This window comes from Sus scrofa, chromosome 6, assembly GCF_054392235.1.
Source record: "Sus scrofa isolate SSC_HxYL_T2T_F1_AM1 chromosome 6, Sscrofa_HxYL_maternal_Yorkshire_Landrace_v2.0, whole genome shotgun sequence".
Classification (NCBI taxonomy): Eukaryota; Metazoa; Chordata; class Mammalia; order Artiodactyla; family Suidae; genus Sus; species Sus scrofa.
Window position 1 is genome coordinate 156,649,711 of NC_139388.1, and position 22,150 is coordinate 156,671,860.

General features: G+C 39.4%; 1 protein-coding gene across 18 annotated transcripts in view; it reads left to right on the forward strand.

Moving 5' to 3' along the window:
- C6H1orf87 (chromosome 6 C1orf87 homolog) overlaps window positions 1–20,988 on the forward strand; it is a 118,491-nt gene extending 97,503 nt beyond the window's left edge. For 12 of the 18 annotated variants that reach the window (XM_084964892.1, XM_084964885.1, XM_084964886.1 and 9 more), the window contains 3 exons: window positions 5,427–5,506; window positions 9,264–9,471; window positions 19,078–20,988. In XM_084964892.1, coding sequence (XP_084821018.1) covers window positions 5,427–5,506; window positions 9,264–9,471; window positions 19,078–19,238 — 449 coding nt within the window. In that variant the 3' untranslated portion in view covers window positions 19,239–20,988. The remainder of the gene's footprint in view (window positions 1–5,426; window positions 5,507–9,263; window positions 9,472–19,077) is intronic. The other 6 variants (XM_084964895.1, XM_084964894.1, XM_084964899.1 and 3 more) reach the window with 1 other exon arrangement.
- Window positions 20,989–22,150: the final 1,162 nt, after the last annotated feature.

The window sequence follows — 22,150 nt, forward strand, 5'->3', positions numbered from 1 at the left end:
TAAATTCCCATGAAGACAAAGACAAATATAAAAGAGCTTAGACCCCTTCAAATATGGCATGTTCTAAGGTCTAAAGTAATATTAAAAAAAAAAATAAAGTCTGGGAGTTCTCACAATGGCACAACAGGATCAGAGGCTTTTATGCAGCACCAGGACCCAGCATAGTGGATTAAAGAATCCAGCATTGCCGCAGCAGCAGCATATGTCCCAAATGCAGCTTGATCTGATCCCTGGCCCAGGAACTCAATACACCATGGGGTGGCCAAAAATAAAAAGCAGAGAAATATGGTCCCAACTTTGAATCTCCTCACATTGGAGCCTGTGAGTGAGGGAAAGGAAAGAGGAAAACAAGATGCAAGGAACAAGGCTATAGCATGACTGCTGATGGGGGGAAATTAGGAGGGAATTATGGTAGCCTCAGAAGTTAATTGATACCCTCAAACATTTTTGACCACTCATCACTCAAGATAGCACAGAAAAATGGCTAAGAGTTTAACCTCCCTTTTATTGAGCGGGGGGGATCCATGGTGATTACTAGTTAGAACTACTTATATTGAATGGACAGAAAAGCCAACTGAATTCATTTAGACAATAAAGAGATTTAGTTTATGTAACTGAAAAGTCTGGCAGCAGCAAGAGCCATTCAAGTGTCAGATCAAGGATCTACTCTCTTTACCTGGCTCTCTGCTTGCTTTACCTGGTGTTGGCATCACCTTCTGGCTCTAAATACTGGTGTCCTAACTGCTCTGGGCACTCCTTCTATAATAGCAAAATAGCTCTGGCAGCTATGTTCATCATATCTTCGCTAAAGCCCTCCCTTTCGAGAGGTCCTGCCCACAAGGAGGGAAATTTACTTGCTAAGAAACTAGCAATTATCTCCTCTCATCTCAGAGACTCAAAATAATTTTCATGTCCATCTTCGACCCAAAACTGTGATTGGGACATCATAATAGTCTTCAACTAATCACAAACCAAGCTTAGACTTAGAACGGGGGATCATTCCCACCAAACCATAGCACTGGGATGGAGAAGGGGTGGCCCCCACAGGGCAAAATATAGTTGCTATCACTAGAGGGGGATAATGAAGGATCACATAGATGGCCCATCAGGCCCTTGAGTTCTGAGAATACTTAACCCACTTCTCTTCCCTTTTCATCTTGTGTCAGCGAGGCTCTTTTCAATGACAGTTTTAATGCACCAAACACTCCCTCCCTCCCTTGGGGCCTTTGCCCTTGTGATAGTTATTCCTGGAATGCTCTTTCCCCAGACATTTGCCTGGCTTTCTCCCTTGCTTCTCTCTACTCAAGGATCTATTTAAATGTCATTTCAGAGAGGCCTTTTGTGAATTCTCTATCTAAAGTCACAACTGCCATTGCTTTCTACCCCATAATTGGCTTTAGCTGTGTTTCTAGCACTCATCACCACTTGACATTATTTACATATCTATTTGTTTGCCGTCACCACTGGAATGTATATCCATGAGAAACTTTTGCCTTGTTCACTGTCATATCATAGTTGGCACTTAACAAATGTTTGTTGAGTGAGTGAATGGGTTAGAATCCCAAACTAACCCTACCTTGTTGTCTCAAGCAGGTAACTAAAACTTGCATTTCTTCAGTCTCCTCACCTGTCAAAAGGAGATGATTTCTACCTCACAGGTTTATTCTTCAGATTAAGTAAGAACATTGTGGGAAATATATGAAATATGTAGATATTTGACATATACGTGTTTTCTTCTCACAAAAGCATCATCTGGTAAATCCAATGAGGCCAGATTCTCTTTCTTTCCTTTTCTTTCTTTCATTAAAGGTATAGTTGATTCACTGTTTCAGGTGTACATCAAAGTGGTTCAGTTATACATATATATATACATACATATATATACATTGTTTTTCAGATTCTTTTCCATTACACATCATTACAAGATATTAAATAGTTCCCTGTGCTATATAGTAAGTCCTAGTTGTTTATTTTTTTCAACTATAGTTTTAATGCACCAAACACTCCTTCCCTCCCTTGGGGCCTTTGCCTTTATATATATATAAAGGTACAAACCATTACCTTTTATAATATGCTTATATATATATAATATAGTATGTGTGTGTGTGTGTATATATATATATATATATATATATATATATATATATGGTATGTGCTTGTTAATCCTAAATTGCCAGTTTATCCCCTGCTTTCCACTTTGTTAACTATAATTTGTTTTCTATGTCTGTGAGTCTGTTTTTGTTTTGTAAATAAGTTTATTTGTATCATTTTGTTAGATTCCACATGTAAGTGATATCATAACGTATTTGTCTCTCTCCGATTTACTTTGCTTTGTATGATAATCCCCAAGTTTATCCATGTTGCGAATAACATCATTTAATTCTTTTTTTAATCAGTTGTTATCTACCATAGCTTTACTTTAGGATTACCTGGGAATTTTTAGAAGTCCCATACTGAGTTCTCACCCTTAGAGATTCTGATGTAATTGGTCTGCTGTGACACCCAGGCATTGGTAATTTTTAAAGCTCCCCAGGTGGGAGCACTTTGGCAGCCATTGCTGAAGACCATTGATTTCAGGTCATTAGTTGGGGTAAGGGAGAGGTGGTGGAACTGGCTGTGTAACTCTCAGAACCCACTGGAAGCCCTGTAAAACCTGGCCCTTCCAACACCTGGAAATCTCCAGAAGCCAGTTGGCCTATTTCCTCCAGTACAAATCTTCAACTGGCAGACTAGACAGATGGTTATTATTTATTCTTCCTGCTGTGCTAGAAAGAAAAAAAAAAATCAGCTCTGCCTTGGGTTTCTCAGTTTTCACATGTGCAAGCAATTACCTTTTTTATTTTTTTTATTTTTATTTTTTTGTCTTTTTGCCATTTCTTGGGCCGCTCCCACGGCATATGGAGATTCCCAGGCTAGGGTTCTAATCAGAGCTGTAGCTGCCAGCCTATGCCAGAGCCACAGCAACACAGCATCTGAGTCGCGTCTGCAACCTACACCACAGCTCATGGCAATGCCAGATCCTTAACCCACTGAGCAAGAGCAGGGATCGAACCCCCAACCTCATGGTTCCTAGTCAGATTCATTAACCACTGCGCCACGACGGGAACTCCCCCATTACCTTTTTTAATATGCTTATAAGCTTTAGGAGGGAGAAAGGGGAGCTTAAAAGAGACCAGGGAGACTAGTATGCATTTTCTCTTAATGGAACTTTTAGAAGTGCAGACAGTAGAGAAACTGTACCAGGACAAACTCTGGGTTCTGGATTTCATACTAAGAGGGATAATGCATGTAAACAGTGCCCACACAAATGCCTAGCACATCATAATTAATTTAAGTCCTCTTTTCTGGAGAAAACTAGATTTGCTTAAGATCACACAATAATAGCACAATAACAAATACTAATACCTCATATTGGGCATCTTCCCTGTGTTAAGCACTTCATGTAGGTAATTTCTTTTAACCTCCACAATATTATTGCAAAAAGCTAGTATCACTTCCTTTCACAACTGAAAAAAATCAGGATCTGAAAACCTGCAGCTGGTAAAGGGACACATCCAGACTGTAGCTTTCAGATCTGACACCAAAGTTCTTCTTCTGCACTTAGCTTTATACTGCTTCTAGAATTCCTTTAACTCTCAAACTTTATGATTCAGTCATTTGAATCTTTTTTTCAGCTGTAGAAAACACTTTTTCTTTCAAATACCAGGTGAAATAAGCAGGAGAAATGCCACTAGGTGATGATGGGTTCCCACGACAAATTTTTAGTGGATTAATCAGATCTGCCTTGAAGGAGTTGCTTTAATTGGCTGTCATCATGATCTTCATTGCGCATCCGTTAAGTTTTACACAGTATAGTATCTGGGTTAAGTATACGAGGATAAAGAAAGAAATCCTTCCTTTCATAGAGCCTGAAAAGGAACTGGAGACACAGAACTATATATTAAATGATTTTATTTTCCAAACTCCACATTAGGGTGCATGATCATCCATTCTGTCAATAAACATGCATGGAGAGCTTATTCTAATGCTGGGAGCTGGGGCTTCAGAGAACATTATGACACCACATTGCCTTCTTCATTAAGCTACTGTAGGAGATTTATAATGAGTTGTAGGTGCAAAGTTAAAAGTCTAACAAAAGGCCTTTTAACCCAATATGTGTACTTATTTATATAAACAGTCTTACATAGATAACACTATTAGTTAACACGAATACTTGCTATTCTCCAAGTATTTGCTTTACATTTTCTAGTCCATTTAATCCTCACAATAACCTATATCCCCATTTTATAGAAGTGGGAACTGAGACACAAAAGGGACAAATTCCTTGCCCTAGGTTATGCAGCTAATAGAGAAAGGAACCAAGACTCAAACCCTAAGCATCTGGCTTCAGAGTCTCTACTGTGTTACACTGTCGCCCTCTATCTATTGTTTAAAATTCATTGATGGAATCATTTTATTGAAAATAGTAACAACCAACTCAGAAACAATTATATTTGCCATATATATATATATATATATATATATATATATATATGGCACATTTGAATTATGCACTAAATATTGAAGCTGAAGCTACCAGAAATCTGTGTTTTGTAGTCATCATACAGATCTGTATAGTAAATGAATACGTCACCAAGTATGATGGCTGGTGCTAAGTGATAAATGAATGCTGCACACATTAAGCCTTAGAAGATTTAAGCTGGAGGTCATCATGGTGTTTTCCCTGCACCCTAAAGAAATTTCGTGTACTCATGAAGGCAACAGCCTGAGCAAGTAGTAGGTGGGCAGCAGAATCCTATGGGTTAGGGATGCCATTCAAACCTCTTCCAATACAGTACCTCTGACCATTGAAAAGAGTAAGTAAGGGGGAAGACAAAGGTTTTACCTAATCTTTCAAGGTCAAATCTGAGTGGAAATAGGGCAGAAATTCCTGCTTCTCAAAGAGGCAGGAGACCAGGAAGAGGCCCCTTCCCACTCCCCAAGCTATAAAAGCCTCCCAATTCAGGGCAGTTCTACAAGCTGATGTCTCTGCTTTTCTAGAACTCTCAGCTTCATTCACATGCCCACCATCACCTTCACCTGGAAACTCCTATTCATCCTTCAGATCCCCAGTTTAAGTATCACTTCCTCCAAGAAGGCTTCTCTGATCCTCCACCACTCCTACTCCTAGACCAAAGGAAGGTTAAGTATTTTCACATTTTCCTTGGTTGTGTTTATGGCCATTTATAATTCAATAATAATCTTGAGTGATTATTTAGCATTTACCTCCCCTTTGTGAGCTTCATCAGGGGAGAAACTGTATTTTTCTTATCTACCATATATATTCCCATCACCTAATACATATAGTAGAGCCTCAATATTTTCTTTGCCTGGGTGTATATGTTAAAATGAAGACATCAAATAAAATTTGTTTCTTTTTTGTCCAGGAAAGAAAGGAAAGGAAACCTCTCCTGCTCCAGCGCAACCTGAAGTTCCTGAGGTATCTCAAGGAAAAACTGAACATATGGTAAGCAGCTGGGTATAGAGAGCTCAAGCCAGGGCTTCACCACTCCTTTGCCTTCTCCTCGCTGATGTGGGAGGCCCTCTCTTTTGAAATTTTGCTTTCCACCCAATGTCTTGATATCAGACTATCTTTGACTTTAAGACCTTCCTCTAGTAGAGAGGAAAGCCAGAAGAACAAGAGTGTTGTTCGTTCCTGTCCTAGCTGGTACGCATGCAGAAACCTCTCATCACCTCTCAGGGATGGGCTTGCCATGGGCCCCCAAAAGTTGTACTTGTAGCATGTGTATGGGTGTCCTTCCCAAGCCTATGACCAGTCCACCAACTCCCATCAAAATAAAAAGTGGTTGTGTAGCCTATTTCAACATCTTAAGTCCAGCTTCCAGAAACTGAGGGTGACCTTTTCCCCAGACATCACATTTTAAAATGTAATGGGCTCTTTGATTTAAAAAAAGAAAATCTGCAAGAAAGTTAAAATCCGTTTTAATATTCCCAGCACTCAGCCAGGAGAAGATGCAGATAGAATTGAAAAACAGCCTGAGTTTTCCTGTTGTTGTTGTTGTTTTTTAAATGCCTGGATTAGAACATAATTCATCTTAAAATGACGGGAAGCCTCCTCATGCACTTCACACTTTGAAATATTTTAGAAAATAGTATCCATTTTGGCAAGCCTCTTGCCATGCAAGAAACAACAGCAAATGCTTTTCTCCTTGAGTGTTAAGTCTGTTGTGAATAAGATTATTAAAAAAAAATACTTTGCTCTTTTATTTTACCTCTTATTTGAGGATTTTACTGCATCTCTGCAATCATTGAGTCTTCTCATGTTCCTGTATAAACAGCATTCATCAACCCACTTTTTAGAAGGGGAAATTGAAGCAGATGTTTGGTAAAGCAACTTTCCTCATGCCCCGGAGAAAATCATTCATTCATTCACTTATTCATTCAGTAAACATATCTTGAAAAACAACTATGTGAGATTCACTGACCAGACATTAAAAATACATAAATGACTATCTCACAGGCCCTATCTCCAGATCTCTGGGAAAGGGGAGAGATACTCAAACAGACAATTAAAATATCCTGCAACAAGCACTGTGATAGATAAAGGATTTACAGATAATTGCACCTTGTCCAGCCTGGGACTGTCAGGAAAGTCTTCCCACAAGAAGTGAAATAGGAGTTGGGTTTTGAAGGATTATTATAAGACCAACACATCAAGGCATAGGTGGCAAGAAAGGCTTTTATAACAGAGGAAACTTCATGTATAAGGCATAAAGGCGTAGAAGAAATGTTTTCTGGTTTTATGTGAATGGAGAAAATTATGTATACATTGAACGAAGAGATGCAAGAATAAAAACTTTAATGGTTTTATGGCTAAGCAAGGAATTTGGACTTCATCCTGACACAGTGGAACAAAAACAGTATCGGGTGTGTTAGCTAGTTAACTACTTACTTAACTTACTAGATTGAGCCTAATTCAGGCCCATACAAATTCCCCCATTCCTTGTCTTCAGTGGTCAAAGAGACTGTTGAACTACCTGAAGGAATATATCTATATAAAGACAGTTCTCTATGCTCCAAGGATCTCTTTGAACTCTCTAAAATCATCCACCAAACTGTATGCAAATATGCGTTTACCTGAGTAGATTGTCTAAATCTTTCATTGGATTTCTACAGTGTTACCAAGTTCTAAAAAGTATAAATATCACTATTCTATTTACTTTATAAAAACCCTCAGGGGGAATTCCCATCGTGGCTCAGTGGTTAACGAATCCAACTAGGAACCATGAGGTTGCGGGTTTGATTCCTGCCCTTGCTCAGTGGGTTAAGGATCTGGTGTTGCCGTGAGCTGTGGTATAGGTCGCAGACATGGCTCAGGTCCCGCGTTGCTGTGGTTCTGGCATAGGCTGGCGGCTACAGCTCCAATTAGACCCCTAGCCTGGGAATCTCCATATGCCATGGGTGTGGCCCTAGAAAAAGGCAAAAAAAAAAAAACTTCAGCTTTTCCAAAATTGATTTTATCAAAGTATAATACTTATATATTAATCTCTTAAAATGTACTGATTATTGGTCATCTATATGAGTACAGTTTCATATTGCATTTTATTATTTCAAACAAGACAATTCTTCACATTCCCCAGCAGCAGCTGAATCCATGTTTGTTAAACTCAAAACTTGGCCTCTTATCGAAGTTACTTTTCTTTAGAGCAATGGGCTTTCTACAACTTATATATTGAGAATGTTGAGATAAGTTACAAAACTGAAGAAATTCCAGGTATTTGAAAGTTGGGGAAAGCACAGATGGTATACAAAATGGGAGGCCTAATTCTATGACAAATTAGTTAAGAATATTTGGATCACAATGAACATAACCAACTCTACAATTTATTACAAGGACAGAGGTACATATTCAACCTATTTTCTATCCAAGGATATAAATATAACAAGAAACTAAAATCAGAGATTTCCTGGAGCATCATCATCCTAGTTTCTTATGTCTTCTCTCCTCTCTGTGTCAGCTTTATTCTCTCACTCTGGCTCTCTCTCTCTCTCTTGTTCTTGTTTTCCCTCTGTTTACCTCTCACCCAAAGTAATCTTCATTTTTCTATGTCTGTCTTTAACTCTCACAGATGGTTCCAAATTCATTGAACCATGTGTTTATTGGCCAGTTTGCACTAGATGCCCAGTCCTACCCTATGTACTTAGATATGTGGTGGTTCTCTCTACAGTCATATGGATCAACGGGACAGGCAATTGCTAGACAAGAGGACTGGGATGCCTGCTATCTCTACATAGCAGGTGACAGAAGGTCTGACACGACTCTGCTGAGATTCATTTGTCTATTTATTCTAAAAGGTCTCTATTTTGTACCTAACATAGGGTCAGGGTACAAAGATGTGCTAGACATTAACCTCTACATCCTTGTTTTGGTTTGTGTCTACCACTCACTACATGATCTTAGTAAATCACGTCCACACTCCGGCTCTCAGCTTCCTTTGCTAAAATGAATACAACAGGCGTTTCTGTCGTGGCTCAGTGGAAATGAATCTGACTGGCGTCCATGAGGATGCAGGATTGATTCTTGGCCTCACTCAGTGGGTTAAGGATCCATCGTTGCCGTGAGCTGTGGTGTAGGTCGCAGACGTGGCTTGGATCCCGCGTTGCTGTGGCTGTGGCGTAGGCTGGCAGCTACAGCTCAGATTAGACCCCTAGCCTGGGAACCTCCATATGCTGCAGGTGTAGTCCCAAAAAGACAAAAAAAAAAAAAAAAAAAAAAAAAAAACCCAGACGGAGCTCTAGTTAGAGGTGCTTTATGATTCACTACAATGGGCCCACAAGCCCAAGATAATATCACTTTTGTTTCAATCATTTTTGCCAAGAATCTCACATTCATGATTTAGATTTTCCCACCAAGAAATTATAAGCATTTCCTGTAGATGCCTTTAGTATAAAACAGAGTACAACATTATGAGAAGTTTAAAGCACTTACAAAAACCTTTGTTTTGTGTAAATCAGAAATGCAAACTGAATAAAAGTCATGATTTCACGCTTCTCCTAAAGAAAAATAATAACATAGTCTATATCCAGTAAGACCTAGCAGATACGGTCCTATGGCACTGAGAACTTTAAACTCATCCTCCAGCTTTATGAAGCCAGACCTGCAATAAATCTTGCTAGCTGTGCAACTTCATCATTGGCAAGAGCCTGGGGGAACTCTGGGTGGTGGATGTGTTGCCAGTGAGATGTTTGTGTTGTTTTGGTAGAAAACTCCAGAAGAGGATTTGCAGCCAGAAAACCCTTCTGCTGAGACATCAGCTCCCAAAGATCTCCTGAGCGCTGTGAAGATCAGGCCAGTCTCACAGCCTTTTGTGAGTCCAGTGATGAAAAATGCATCTGGAGAATGTGAGATATGGAGCGACAGGTTCAGGAGGCTAGAAAATGCCCTCTACCTGTGTGATCTGAGTAATACAGGTGAAGTGTGCCACTTATTGCTCATACACCCATTTGTGTTTTAGTCTGAAACCTCTCTTTCTCTTACTCCTTAACAAATACAATTTGTATATAAGCTGTGTTCCTGGTGCTGTGCTGAGAACAATCAGGAAACACAAGGATGAATCAGACATGAATCCTCATCAGTTGCTTACAGTTTCTCTGAGTCTAACCCACAGTCCAGTCTTTTCCCTGATCAAAATCTTTAGCATGCCTGCTAACAGACTGAACTCTAAACTCTTCAGCAAGGCAAAAGCTGGTCCCTGTCCACCTGACTAGTCTCTCTTCAGCTGTAATTCCCTCAGCATATCTTATTCTGTCTAAGGAATAACTTGCCTTCCTCAAACATCCCTTGCTTTCTCCTGTGTCTGTGCCTTTTCTAACCCTATACCCTCCACCTAAACTGTCTGCCTCTCCTCTACCTATCCTACTCCCGCCAGCTTACTGCTTTGTCCACCTCACTAATTAATGCCTAAACGTCTCTTATGTTGGAACAAAAGGTCCATTCCTCTGACATACCCACAATTTCCCCAGACAGATTTAGGCCAATCTTTTATCTGGCCTCTCAGAGTTCTTTAAGGCCCATTATCATGTTTGATATAATGTATTTTTTCTATTTGAGACTTATAACTTTCTACCAGCAGACTATATTCCCTTTTTATCCTGGGCACCTTGCACGATTCTGTTCAGCCTTTTTTTTTGAGAGAGCAAATAAATGAATGAAAGTACATAAATAACTAAATCCAAAATAGAAGGTGATAAATGCCATTAAGGGATGCTATGTGGGCATTCAGAGAAAAAAGAAGACCTTTCTAGTGAGGTGATCAAGGGAGGTTATGTTAGTGTGAAATTGGTCATTAAACATAAAGTACACTTTGTATACAAAGTAATGAAATAGAGGGCTTTTTCTGGCCAAGCTGCAAGTTAACCAAGTATTATGTATGAAGCTCAACATAAGGAATTTGGCTTGAATAGAATATAAGCGCTATTAAGAAGAATATTAAATTATAAGGTGAAAATATAGGATAGGATCAGATCTAGGAAGGTCTTAAAGGACAGACCCATAAATTGGGATTTATTGAAAGATAGTGAGTAGCACTTTACATTTCTAAGCAGGGAGTGGTTTGGTGAAGTTGTAGTTCAGAAAGGTCTTTGATGACTATGTGCAGAATGAAGGAGAAATTGAAAACAGAGCAAGGATAAAGAGTGCTATTGCAATATCTTTTTTTTTTTTTTTTGTCTTTTCTAGGGTTGCACCCGGGGCATATGGAGGTTCCCAGGCTAGGGGTCTAATTGGAGCTGTAGCCACTCTCCTACACCATAGCCATAGCAACACGGGATCCGAGCCATGTCTGCAACCTTTGCCTCAGCTCACTGCAATGCCACATCCTTAATATTGCAATATCTAAATGACAGAAAATGGAATCCAGAACTCAGTGAGATACCTGTGGTATGGAATAGAGGGAGCAGATACAAAAACACATGCATTGAAATTGCTGTATTATGATGTTGATTGATTTGTGTATATTGGACCATCCTTGTGCACCTGGGATGAATCCCACCTGGTCGTGGTGTATGATCTTTTTTATATGTTGTTGGGTTCAGTTGGCTAAAATTTTGTTGAGAATTTTTGCATCTATACTCATCAAAGATATTGGCCTATAGTTTTCTTTTTTGGTGGTATCTTTGTCTGGTTTGGGAATTAGGGTGATAGTGGCATCATAGAATGTCTTCAGGAGTGTTCCTTTTTCTTCAACCTTTTGAAAAAGTTTAAGGAGGATAGGTATAAGTTCCTCTTTGTATGTTTAGTAGAATTCGCCTGTGAAGCCATCTGGTCCTGGACTTTCATTTGTAGGAAGTGTTTTTATGACATATTCAATTTCATTTCAAGTGATCAGTCTGTTCAGTTGATCTATTTCTTCTTGATTCAGTTTTGGCAGAATGTAAGTCTCTAGAAAATTGTCCATTTCCTCTAGGTTGTCAAATTTGTTAGCACACAATTGTTCATGGTATTCTCTCATGGTCTTTGTATTTCTGTAGTATCCATTGTGACTTCTCCGTTTTCATTTCTTACTTTGTTTATTTGAGTTTTTTCTCTCCTCTTCTTGGTCAGTCTAGCCAGAGGTTTGTCAATTTTGTTTACCTTTTCAAAGAACCAGCTCTTGGTTCACAAGGATGGTTCAACATAGGTACATCAATCAACATCATACACCACATTAACATAAAAAAAGTCAAAAACCACATGATCATCTCAATGGATGCAGAAAAAGCATTTGACAAAGTCCATCATCCATTCATGAGAAAAACTCTTACCAAAGTGGGAATAGAAGGAACATACCTTAACATAATGAAAGCCATTTATGACAAACCCACAGAAAATATAATACTCAATGGAGAAAAGCTAAAAGTATTCCCAGTAAAATCTGGTCAAGACAAGGATGTCCACTCTCACCACTGTTATTCAACATAGTACTGGAAGTCCTACCCACTAGCAATCAGACAATCAAAAGAAATAAAAGACATCCAAATAGGAAGAGAAGAGGTAAAACTGTCACTGTATACAGATTACCTGATACTATACATAGAAAACCCTAAGGACTCAACACAAAAATTATTCAAACTGATCAACAAATTCAGCAAAGTAGCAGGATATAAGATTAACATTCAGAAATCATTTGTATTTCTGTATACTAACAATGAAATATTAGAAAAGGAATACAAAAATATAATATCATTTAAAATTGCACCCCAAAAAATCAAATACCTCGGAATACACCTGACCAAGGAGATAAAAGACTTATATGCTGAAAACTATGAAACATTAATCAAGGAAATTAAAGAGGATTCAAAGAAACAGAAAGATATTCCATGCTCCTGGGTGGGAAAAATTATTATCATAAAAATGGCCATTCTGCCCAAATCAATCTACAGACTCAATGCAATCCCTCTCAAATTACCCATGACATTTTTCACAGAACTAGAACAAACAATCCAAAAATTTATGTGGAACAAGATCAAGAATTTCCAAAGCAATTCTGAGGAACAAAAACCAAGCAGGAGGCATAACTCTCCCAGACTTCAGGCACTATTACAAAGCCACAGTCATCAAAACAGTGTGGTATTGGTACTAAAACAGACAGACCAATGGAACAGAAGAGAGAACCCAGAAATAAACACAGACACCTATGGTTAATTAATCTTTGACAAAGGAGGCAAAAACATAAAGTGGGAAAAAAACAATCTTTTCAGGAAGTATTGCTGGGAAACCTGGACAACAGCATGCAAATCAATGAAACTAGAACACACCCTCACATCATACATGAAAATAAACTCAAAATGGCTTAAAGACTTAAATGTAAGACAAGACACCATCAAACTCCTGGAAGAGAACATAGGCAAAACATTCTCTGACATTAGCCTTACAAATATTTTCTCAGGTCAGTCTCCAAAAGCAATAGAAAAAGCAAAAATAAACCAGTGGGACCTAATCAAACTGACAAGCTTTTGCACAGCAAAGGAAACCAAAAAGAAAACAAAAAGACAACTTACAGAATGGGAGAAAATAGTTTCAAATGATCCAACTGACAAGGGCTTAATCTCTAAAATTTACAAACAACTTATACAACTCAACAGCAAAAAAGCCAACAACCCAATGGAAAAATGGCAAAAGACCTGAATAGACATTTCTCCAAGGAAGATATACAGATGGCCAACAGGCACATGAAAAAATGCTCAACATCCCTGATTATCAGGGAAATGCAAATCAAAACTACCACAAGATACCACCTCACACCAGTCAGAATGACCATCATTAATAAGTCCACAAATAACAAATGCTGGAGAGGGTGTGGAGAAAAGGGAACCCTCCTGCACTGTTGGTGGGAATGTAAGCTGGTACAACCACTATGGAGAACAGTATGGAGGTACCTTAAAAAACTAAATGTAGAACTACCATATGACCCAGCAATCCCACTCTTGGGCATTGAAACTTACACTGAAAATGACACAGGCACCCACATGTTCCTTGCAGCACTATTTACAATAGCCAAGACATGGAAACAACCCAAATGTCCATTGACAAATGATTGGATTAATTTTAGTGGTATATATATATATATATATAATGGAATACAACTCAGCCATAAAAAAGAATAAAATCATGCCATTTGCAGCAACATAGATAGAACTAGAGACTCTCATACTGAATGAAGTAGTCAGAAAGAGAAAGACAAATACCATATGATATCACTTTTATCTGGAATCTAATGTATGGCACAAATGAACATTTCCACAGAAAAGAAAATCATGGATTTGGAGAACAGACTTGTGGTTGCCAAGGGGGAGGGGGAGGGAGTGGGGTGAATTGGAATCTTGGGGTTAATAGATACAAACTATTGCCTTTGGAGTGGATTAGCAATGAGATCCTGCTGTGTAGCACTGGGAACTATGTTTAATCACTTATGATGGAGCATGATAATGTAAGAAAAAAAGAATATATAAATGTATGTGTAACTGGGTCACCATGCTGTACAGTAGAAAAAAAAATAATGTATTGGGGAAATTTGAAAAAATTTAAAAAAAGAAATTGTTGTAGTTACATACCACAATTCATGAAAAATTAATATTATATTTGGAGTCTAAAAACATGGCACACATAGAAATGGTGGTTGCCAGGAGAAATGGGTAAATGTTGCTCAAAGGGTACAAACTTTCATTTATAAGATTAGCAAGTTCCAAGGATTTAATGTACAGTGTGGTGACTTTCATTAACAATATTGTATTGTGTATTTGAAAGTTTCCATGAGAGTAGAACTTTTATGTTCTCGCCATAACAAAAACAACAACAACAACAAAAGGGCAGTTATGGGAAGTAAAAGGATATGTTAACTAACCTTATTGTAGTTAACATTTCATAACATACACATGTATCGAAGCATCACATTGTATTGCTTAAACTTATGCAATATTACATATCAATTACATTCCAGTACAAAAAAGTTAGTATACATATTAGTACTTTCTAGAAGTAATCATATAACACCACCAATGCCTTTTTATTCTCTGTGTGTTTTTGTTTCATTTTGCTTTGAATTTCCAATGCCAATTAATTCTAGACCAGGTATAGTATAAATACTACATGATACCCGAGGACTTCTAATAACAGTATCAAAGAGGGGAAAATTAAAATTGTAGATGAAAAATTCACCTAACTGAATGAGAAACTATTTATTAAACATCTGTAATGAGCCCAGCCCTGTGCTGGAGGCTGCACCAGGAGGGAAACCAGAGAGGATGAGACACAGACTCTGGCCTCAAGGAACCTTTAGGTAAGACACAGATACTGCCAATAGTTTAATCCTACTAAAATAAACAAAAAATATTTAAAGACAGAATATAGTAAAGTATTATAATTAAAGACACCGACTGAGTTAAAGAATCCCAAGGAAAGAGAGAAATGATGAAAAGAAGCTCATTGTCTAATGTGGGCTGGGTACTCAGAGAGGGCTTCCTGGAAGAGAGAACTTGAGCTGAACCTGAAGGAGAGGTAGACTTTGCAAGCTGAGTAGGGCATTCTGAGTTCAAAACCATCTTCTGCAAAGACTAGATGGTAGGAACGAGTATGATGGGGGAGAGAGTGAGCAAGACAGGACTGGAGGTCATGTTGGATTAGATAGTGAGGTTGAGACCCTGCCATGAATCCTGAGGGCTAGGATGAGGCTTAAGTCTCTTATCCAGTGTTCACCAAAGTCTCAATCAGAGAAGTGAAAGGTGAAGTGGACAATTTAGGGAAGATACTGGGGTGGGGGAGAGAGATCAAAAGGTTACTGAAATAATAGATAGGTCTAGGTATACATATCAAGACTATTATAGTGGTGATGGGATTACAAATAAAACAAAACGAAAACTCAAATAGAAAAGAAGTTTCTAAAGAAACAAATGCTGAGTTTTGATGATGAATGATGGACCATAAACTTAGTTGCTAAGAGACTTTCCTAAGACTGGGACTTTTCTCAGACTTCTCAACTGTTCTGGAAGAAAATGGAGTTTTGTTGACTTTGGGGCAGATTCCAGCAGATTTGAAATGCCTTTCTCATGGTCTTTTCACTGTTTATGCCTGTTTTCTCTGTTTCTATGAAATTCATCAGTTCCTCAAAAGCCAAGGAATATGTCAGTCAGATCTGGAAACATCTGTAACTATCTTTAATGAGGAAAGAGGATTAACTGAGGTCATCTTGTTGGTTTATTAGCCACAGTTGTTAGCAGACCACCACAGCCCTCTAGACACTGAGCGGATGATCCCTACTCTGCCTGTTGATGAATCAGTGCTCTTTATTATGTGCAAAGAAATATGTAGGCCAGGGTGTTCCTCATCCAGGCTGAAGGAAGAACATCCATCATCAAATTAGTGTTTCTGGGAACCTATTCTGTTCTTATTATTTAATGGGGGTTGTCAAGAAAATATCCTTGAGGAGAAAGAGTAAGGAATGACTATGAATAACTGGTCATGTTTTCCAAAGAAAGATGGGTGGTTGGGATCAATGTTTGAGTGACTAGTAGATTAGGAATTTTCCCAGTGGACCAAAGACTAGATAGAAAATACTTTCAAGTTCAAGGAGGCAATGAAAACCTTCAAGGACATTTTCTGCATGGGACCAGACTTAACATACACTGCATCACTTACTCCTCACATCAACCACAGGCTAAGGGATTAATGTCCTTATTTACAGAGAAGCAAGCCAAACTCAAAGCGATAAAATATCAGCCAGTAGAAAGTTGAGGTATAAGTCTAACCCAGGTCTATTGGGCTTCCCACTAAACCAAACTCCCATGACATACCAGAAAGAGCATGAGATTTTGCGTGTTGCTTTGCTGGTTTGTTTCTTTATGTGTTTTCAACCCAGATGACTTAGACTCAAGTCCAGACCTCACCAAATGCTGGGCCCTGAAAGTCAGTCACTTGTATTCTTTAAACCTGTTTCCTCATCTAAAAAAAGGACTGATAATAATAAAACATACTTCCCAGATTTGAGAAAGGATCCAATGAGATTTAAAAGTTCTTTGTAAACTATAAAATGAAGCGGATGCAAAGAAGTGCTTCTTATTTCTTTCATTTTGTTTCTGGTGGGATAAGGACAGGCTTTCCAACTCTAAGATGAATTGTAAGGGTTATTTTATGCAGCTGTCCTGGACATCTCCTATTGACTGCAAATTATACAGAAACAAATTTCAGTCAATGGATTTTCATCTGACACTGGGAATCTTCTACTAGTGATAAGCTTAGAAGATAGAAAAAGGCCCCACATCTACCAACAGTGATTCTTAGATGTATTTTTTAACATTACTTCTAATTTTTGCCTAAAATATAATCTGTATTATATGTATTTTTAATAATTCTTCTAATTAAAATATATTCTTATATATATTAAATAATGTATAGTGTTGATAATATAACTATCACCACTATCCTTTTCTTTTTGTCTTTTGTGTTTTTGAGGGCCACGCCCATGGCATATGTAGGTTCCCAGGCTAAGGGTCCAATTGGAGCTGTTGCCGGTGGCCTACACCAGAGCCACAGCAACACCAGATCTGAGCCGCGTCTGCAACCTACACTACAGCTCACAGCAATGCCGGATCCTTAACCCACTGAGCAAGGCCAGGGATCGAACCTGCAACCTCAGGGTTCCTAGTTGGATTCGTTAACCACTGCACCACGACGGGAACTCCTATCATCACTATCCTTTAATAATACCTTCATTAATGAGTGCTCAGTAGTTCTGGGCACTGTGCTAAGTAGTTACCATTTTATTAATTTTCATACAATTATCCCCATTTTAGAGCCAAGGAAACTGAGGCTCAAAAAGATTAAGCACCTTCCTCAAACGGATGTTTACTCCAGAGTCTGTGACTTATATTTCTAGAGGTAGAGTATGAGGCAGTGTCTGGAGGGATCCAACCTAGACCAGGTCAGGAGCAGTCAGCCAATCCAGAAAACTGCAAAGATACGACTGACCAGCCCAAAGAAAGATATTTCTGCAGAGGAATGGACCAACATTCTAAAAGGAGGAATAGGCAATAAACATATCTGAGTAGAATGGGCAATAAAAAAAACGGTAGATTGGATAGGGTGGGGTGGGGCAGGACAGCACAGAACCAAGTAGAACTGAATAGAATAAATCACATTAGGACTCCAGCTGTCCGTAGTCTGCTGTTTAGAACGCTCATTAGAGAATAGTTCAAAAGGGATCATCACTCTCAGCCATCCTTGCCCATTTACCCATAAACAGAGCTTAAACAGAGATGACAGGTATCCATTAGAGCCCAACTCTGACTGGTCTTGGCTTTCTACAAAGTTACCAGGGGAACACTCCGTCTGGATTCTTTGAGAAAAAATTTCACAATCATTATTGCCGGCTGCACAAGTACAAGCGAGTAACAGAGCAGCATGAAAGAGATGTAGCTTTCACCCCATTAGAGATATTTAAAAGCTTGAGTTGATACCTGTAGCAGAGATCTTCACAATTAAAGGAAAATATTTAGGAAACAATCTGAGCCCTACTTAAAACAATCTCTTCCCCCTCATTCTAAAATGCAGTGTGGTGGTTAAATGCATGGATGAGAACAACTTTGGCCAAGATTTCCCATATCTTTCCCTAAGCTTCTCCCTCCATAAAATGGGTGGTTTTGAGAATTAAATGAGTTAATATTGGTAAAATATTTGGAGGATTGCCTGAATCATGGTAAATGTTATAGATGAATATCAGTAATTAATGTTGTTGTTGTTGCTTCAACCCTAGTTAATTTTCTGCATCTCTTATCATCTTGAGGATCTTCCTAGGTCACAGACCACTTCTCAAAATCCTCTATATTCCCAAGCACAGTATCTGACATCTATAAACTCACAATTAGGGGCTTATGAACAAGTTATTGATTTTTGCCAATGTCATGTTTTACACTTAAACTCCTCTCTGCAACTATCAAAATTTACTCACCCTTAGGATAGAAAGCACATTGGCATTGGTACATGGGTACCAGAAAATATACCCTGTGATGGTAAGCACCACCACCCCTACTACACATATTTAGACTCTAAGGCACAAGAAGTTACCTGTATTTACTGACGCCCTCCAGCTTGCTGTGTAATCACAGTAAATACCTTTCCAGAAATGTATAAAAATTGAGCTGTTTCAATCCTGAATGTTTAGGAACAGATATGAATACTTCAAAAAGCTAAACATAAATCAGGGCAGTTAGGAATTGTTTTCAGTAGGCACCCCACCATTTTCAAAATTTGGCCTTTTAAAATTTCACAGTTACAAAGAACAAGCTAACATCACTTTACAATCTACCATGGATTTTATTGGACCCCAATCCCCTCTCTCCCACATCACCCTCAAATTTCTCCTGACATCTGTGATGCATAGCCAAGACTGTAAATATCTTTTTAGGGTGTCACTTGGTTTTTAAGAAGTCTAATGTTTCAAGATACTAGCTTTTAGTTTTTGCTCAGAAATCATTCTAGCTAACGCATTTTCCTCATTTTTTGTTTTCTCTCTTTTAAAAACTCCCACACACCCAACTCAATGACAGGAGTCGTGGAGAAGGAACGGGCCAGACGCCTTATTCACAACTACAATCTCATTTACAACCTGTCCCTGAGCCCTCGAAAAATCGACCAAGCCTTGCGGAGATTCCGTGCGGGAGAAAATATGCTTCTGGAGCCAGCGCTTCAGTACTTAAAGGAACTATGATAACAAGCCCATATTGTGAGAACAGATGTTCCCTTTATCTCGCTTTTTACCCAGACACGTGTTTCCCACCCCACCCCCCCACCCCCGCCTGAGTGCAGTGGTGGAGGCACTGTCAGAGCTGAGGCTGATGCAGCTATTGTAGACATTTTGAACTTGGACTTGGTTTCTGGCTATGATGCTCGCTCATAAGCAGCTCAAAGTGATCTGAGAAAACCAGGTTTTTCTGTTCTGAGGTGGCAAGAACCCAGTTTCTTAAAACATCCTTCTATTCTTTTAAAGCTGATGATGAATATTCCATGATTTTTCTCTATATTTCTTATCACACCGTGGTTTTGCAAGCCCTGCAATTCCATACTGTTCAAAAGAAGCTAGATGTTGTCAACTCCCAAAAATGCCTGTCACATAGTAGATCTAAATATATCTTCTTTGGATAAGTAAGTCTGCCCTTCCTCTAGCCACCATTCTAGGAAGGATTTCCATATTATAAGAAAAAGAAAAGTATTAGAAATATATTATCTTAATACTAATCAGTAGAAGCAGAATTTTAACTAAGATTTTCTGAACAAGTCCAATATTTTCTCCAATACAAAACTAGATAATGTTATTCTGTCTTCAGGGATATTTTCCCAGAATATTTGATACAAGTTTTCAAGAGAGATGCCTGGGACAAAGGATTCTGGAAATAAGTAACATCTTCTTTGCTTCCTCTGGCAGGAACATCAAGTCAGTTACTGGACTCAATCATAAGGCCCTGAAGGGCACTGATTTTCCCTTGCCCCATCCTTTGTGTCCAACATCTCATAGAGCTCCTGCACACAGCCTCAGTACCCACCCACCAACATACATAACTGGAGGTGAATCCATTGACATAGAATGAGGCATGAAAGCTGTCCTCAAATACATGGGACCCTGTAGGTTTCACATACCCTATACTCCTGCAGCCCTGGCTGAGGGAATGCTTCTATAAGTGGGGTAACCATGGCCAGATCTGGATCCACAGTCACCCCACTAACCACCACCATCCATCCTTCAACACAGCAGAAAACCAGCCAGATCCTAGCTCTGGCACTTGGTAGGTGACAGCTTTGGCAAATGTTTGATCTCCCTGAGCTTCTTCAGTTCCTTCATGTGTGAAACAGGAGTAATTGTACTTTTCAAGGGAGTGTTATAAACACTGGAAACCATGCCATTTGGACAGTTGCTTGTATGCAGTAGCTACAGAGCTTTAGGAAATTTGAACAATGGTCTGTGTGAAATGACCTAGGGAGGTAAGTCTACCACTACAGCACAAAGTTTGAGATATATCTGCCTTCTAGAGCCAAATGCCAATTGCTCTTGAATCATCTACTGTCTGGAGTTCTCCACAGCTTCACCCCAGGATGTGTGTGGTGTATGTTTGTATGAGGAGGTGTATTTGCATGACTTGCACTTGCTAACATAAATACTCATTAGCTTTACTCTGAGTAAGCATTTAAAAAAAATAAAAACTCCACTTTAATCACAGAGAACAGCTTAGAAATCTAGGTGACCCTGTGACAGCAGAGGTTAAATGAGGCAAACCACTGGACACAAGCAGCAGAATGCCGTGAGATCATTGTGCTTCAGACTATGTTTATAGCCTCTATAGGACTTCTCCAGGGTTTACTTATGGAAAATATGATACCTTTCTTTTTTCCCAGGTCAGTGGTATTTCATATGCTCCCTCTGACTGCGTTGTTGTGAACCTCAAATAAACACTGGGTAGACGGAATCTGGTTTTCTAGCAGAATCTTTTTTAATGGGTGTTTGTGTATAGCAGACTGATTAACCTCCAGGACGCCTCGAAAGGACTTGGTGTCAACTGTGTCTGCCCCAACTATCTGAAAATCTAGGCCTCTAAGGATGGAAAGAATACTGGGTACAACAGAGGCTGGGTCTCACCATCCGGGCAGACTCTTTCCCAGATGTGTGACCCTGAGCAATCCTCTACCTCCCCGTAGAGTCATTCATATTGGAGGGGATAATGCGTGCCGTTCGCCTGACACTGTACCTGCCACACAGACATGCTCCATAAGGAGGCAGTGGTTTTCCAGATACAGACACTTTATAAGTCAATAGTTGGCCCACTGATGGTGTGGTCCTGAAAAGCAGAGACAGCATCTTCCACATTTTTCTTCATTCTCTCGCCTGCCCTTACTTCTCACTGTAACCAAACCAGATTGGTATTACTATGCCCATTGTACAGATGAGACACTGAGGATCCTGATGGTAAATGGACTTGCCTAAGGCCTGAGTTGGGACCAGAACTCAGTGTACAAATTCCAGTCCAGTAGTGCCTTGCAGGTCACAGTTAGAACAAATAACTTACGGAAGTCCCTTTAGTGTGTGTGGTCTGGCTCCCTGGCAAATTAGTGGACACACCAAGCCAGGGCCAAGGGGTTTCTTGTCTTTGTCCCCAGCACAGAGCCCAAATTCATGACAGAATGGGCACCTGGAAAATGTCTGCAGAATAGAGCCCCATGTGAGCATTTGGAAAACCCAGCAGCATCTTGCCCTCTTCTAATCCCCCCCAACTCATCACCAGCTTCTGGGGCCAGGAATAAAGGGTGTTTTCAGGACTCTCACAAGCAGAAGCACAACTGTGCAGATCACACCATCCACAGAGTTTGCTAAGTGCTCCCTGACTCTTCAGAGGAATTTCCCAAGATCATTAAGAGAAACAATAACGGGGTTTGATATTCTAATTGGGATCAGAAATTGGCCAGCTTTGGAGCCGGCTGTAGAGCTGTGTGGCTCTGAAAACAAATGCTCCCCTTCTCCTCTCTCCTCCCTCCTGTAAGAGCCTCTCGGGTCTGGTTCCAATGCTCCTTAGCAACAAAGGCGGGGTTCCCAGAGTGGTGCCTCCAGAATGCCAGCCGTTTCCCTCATTAGCA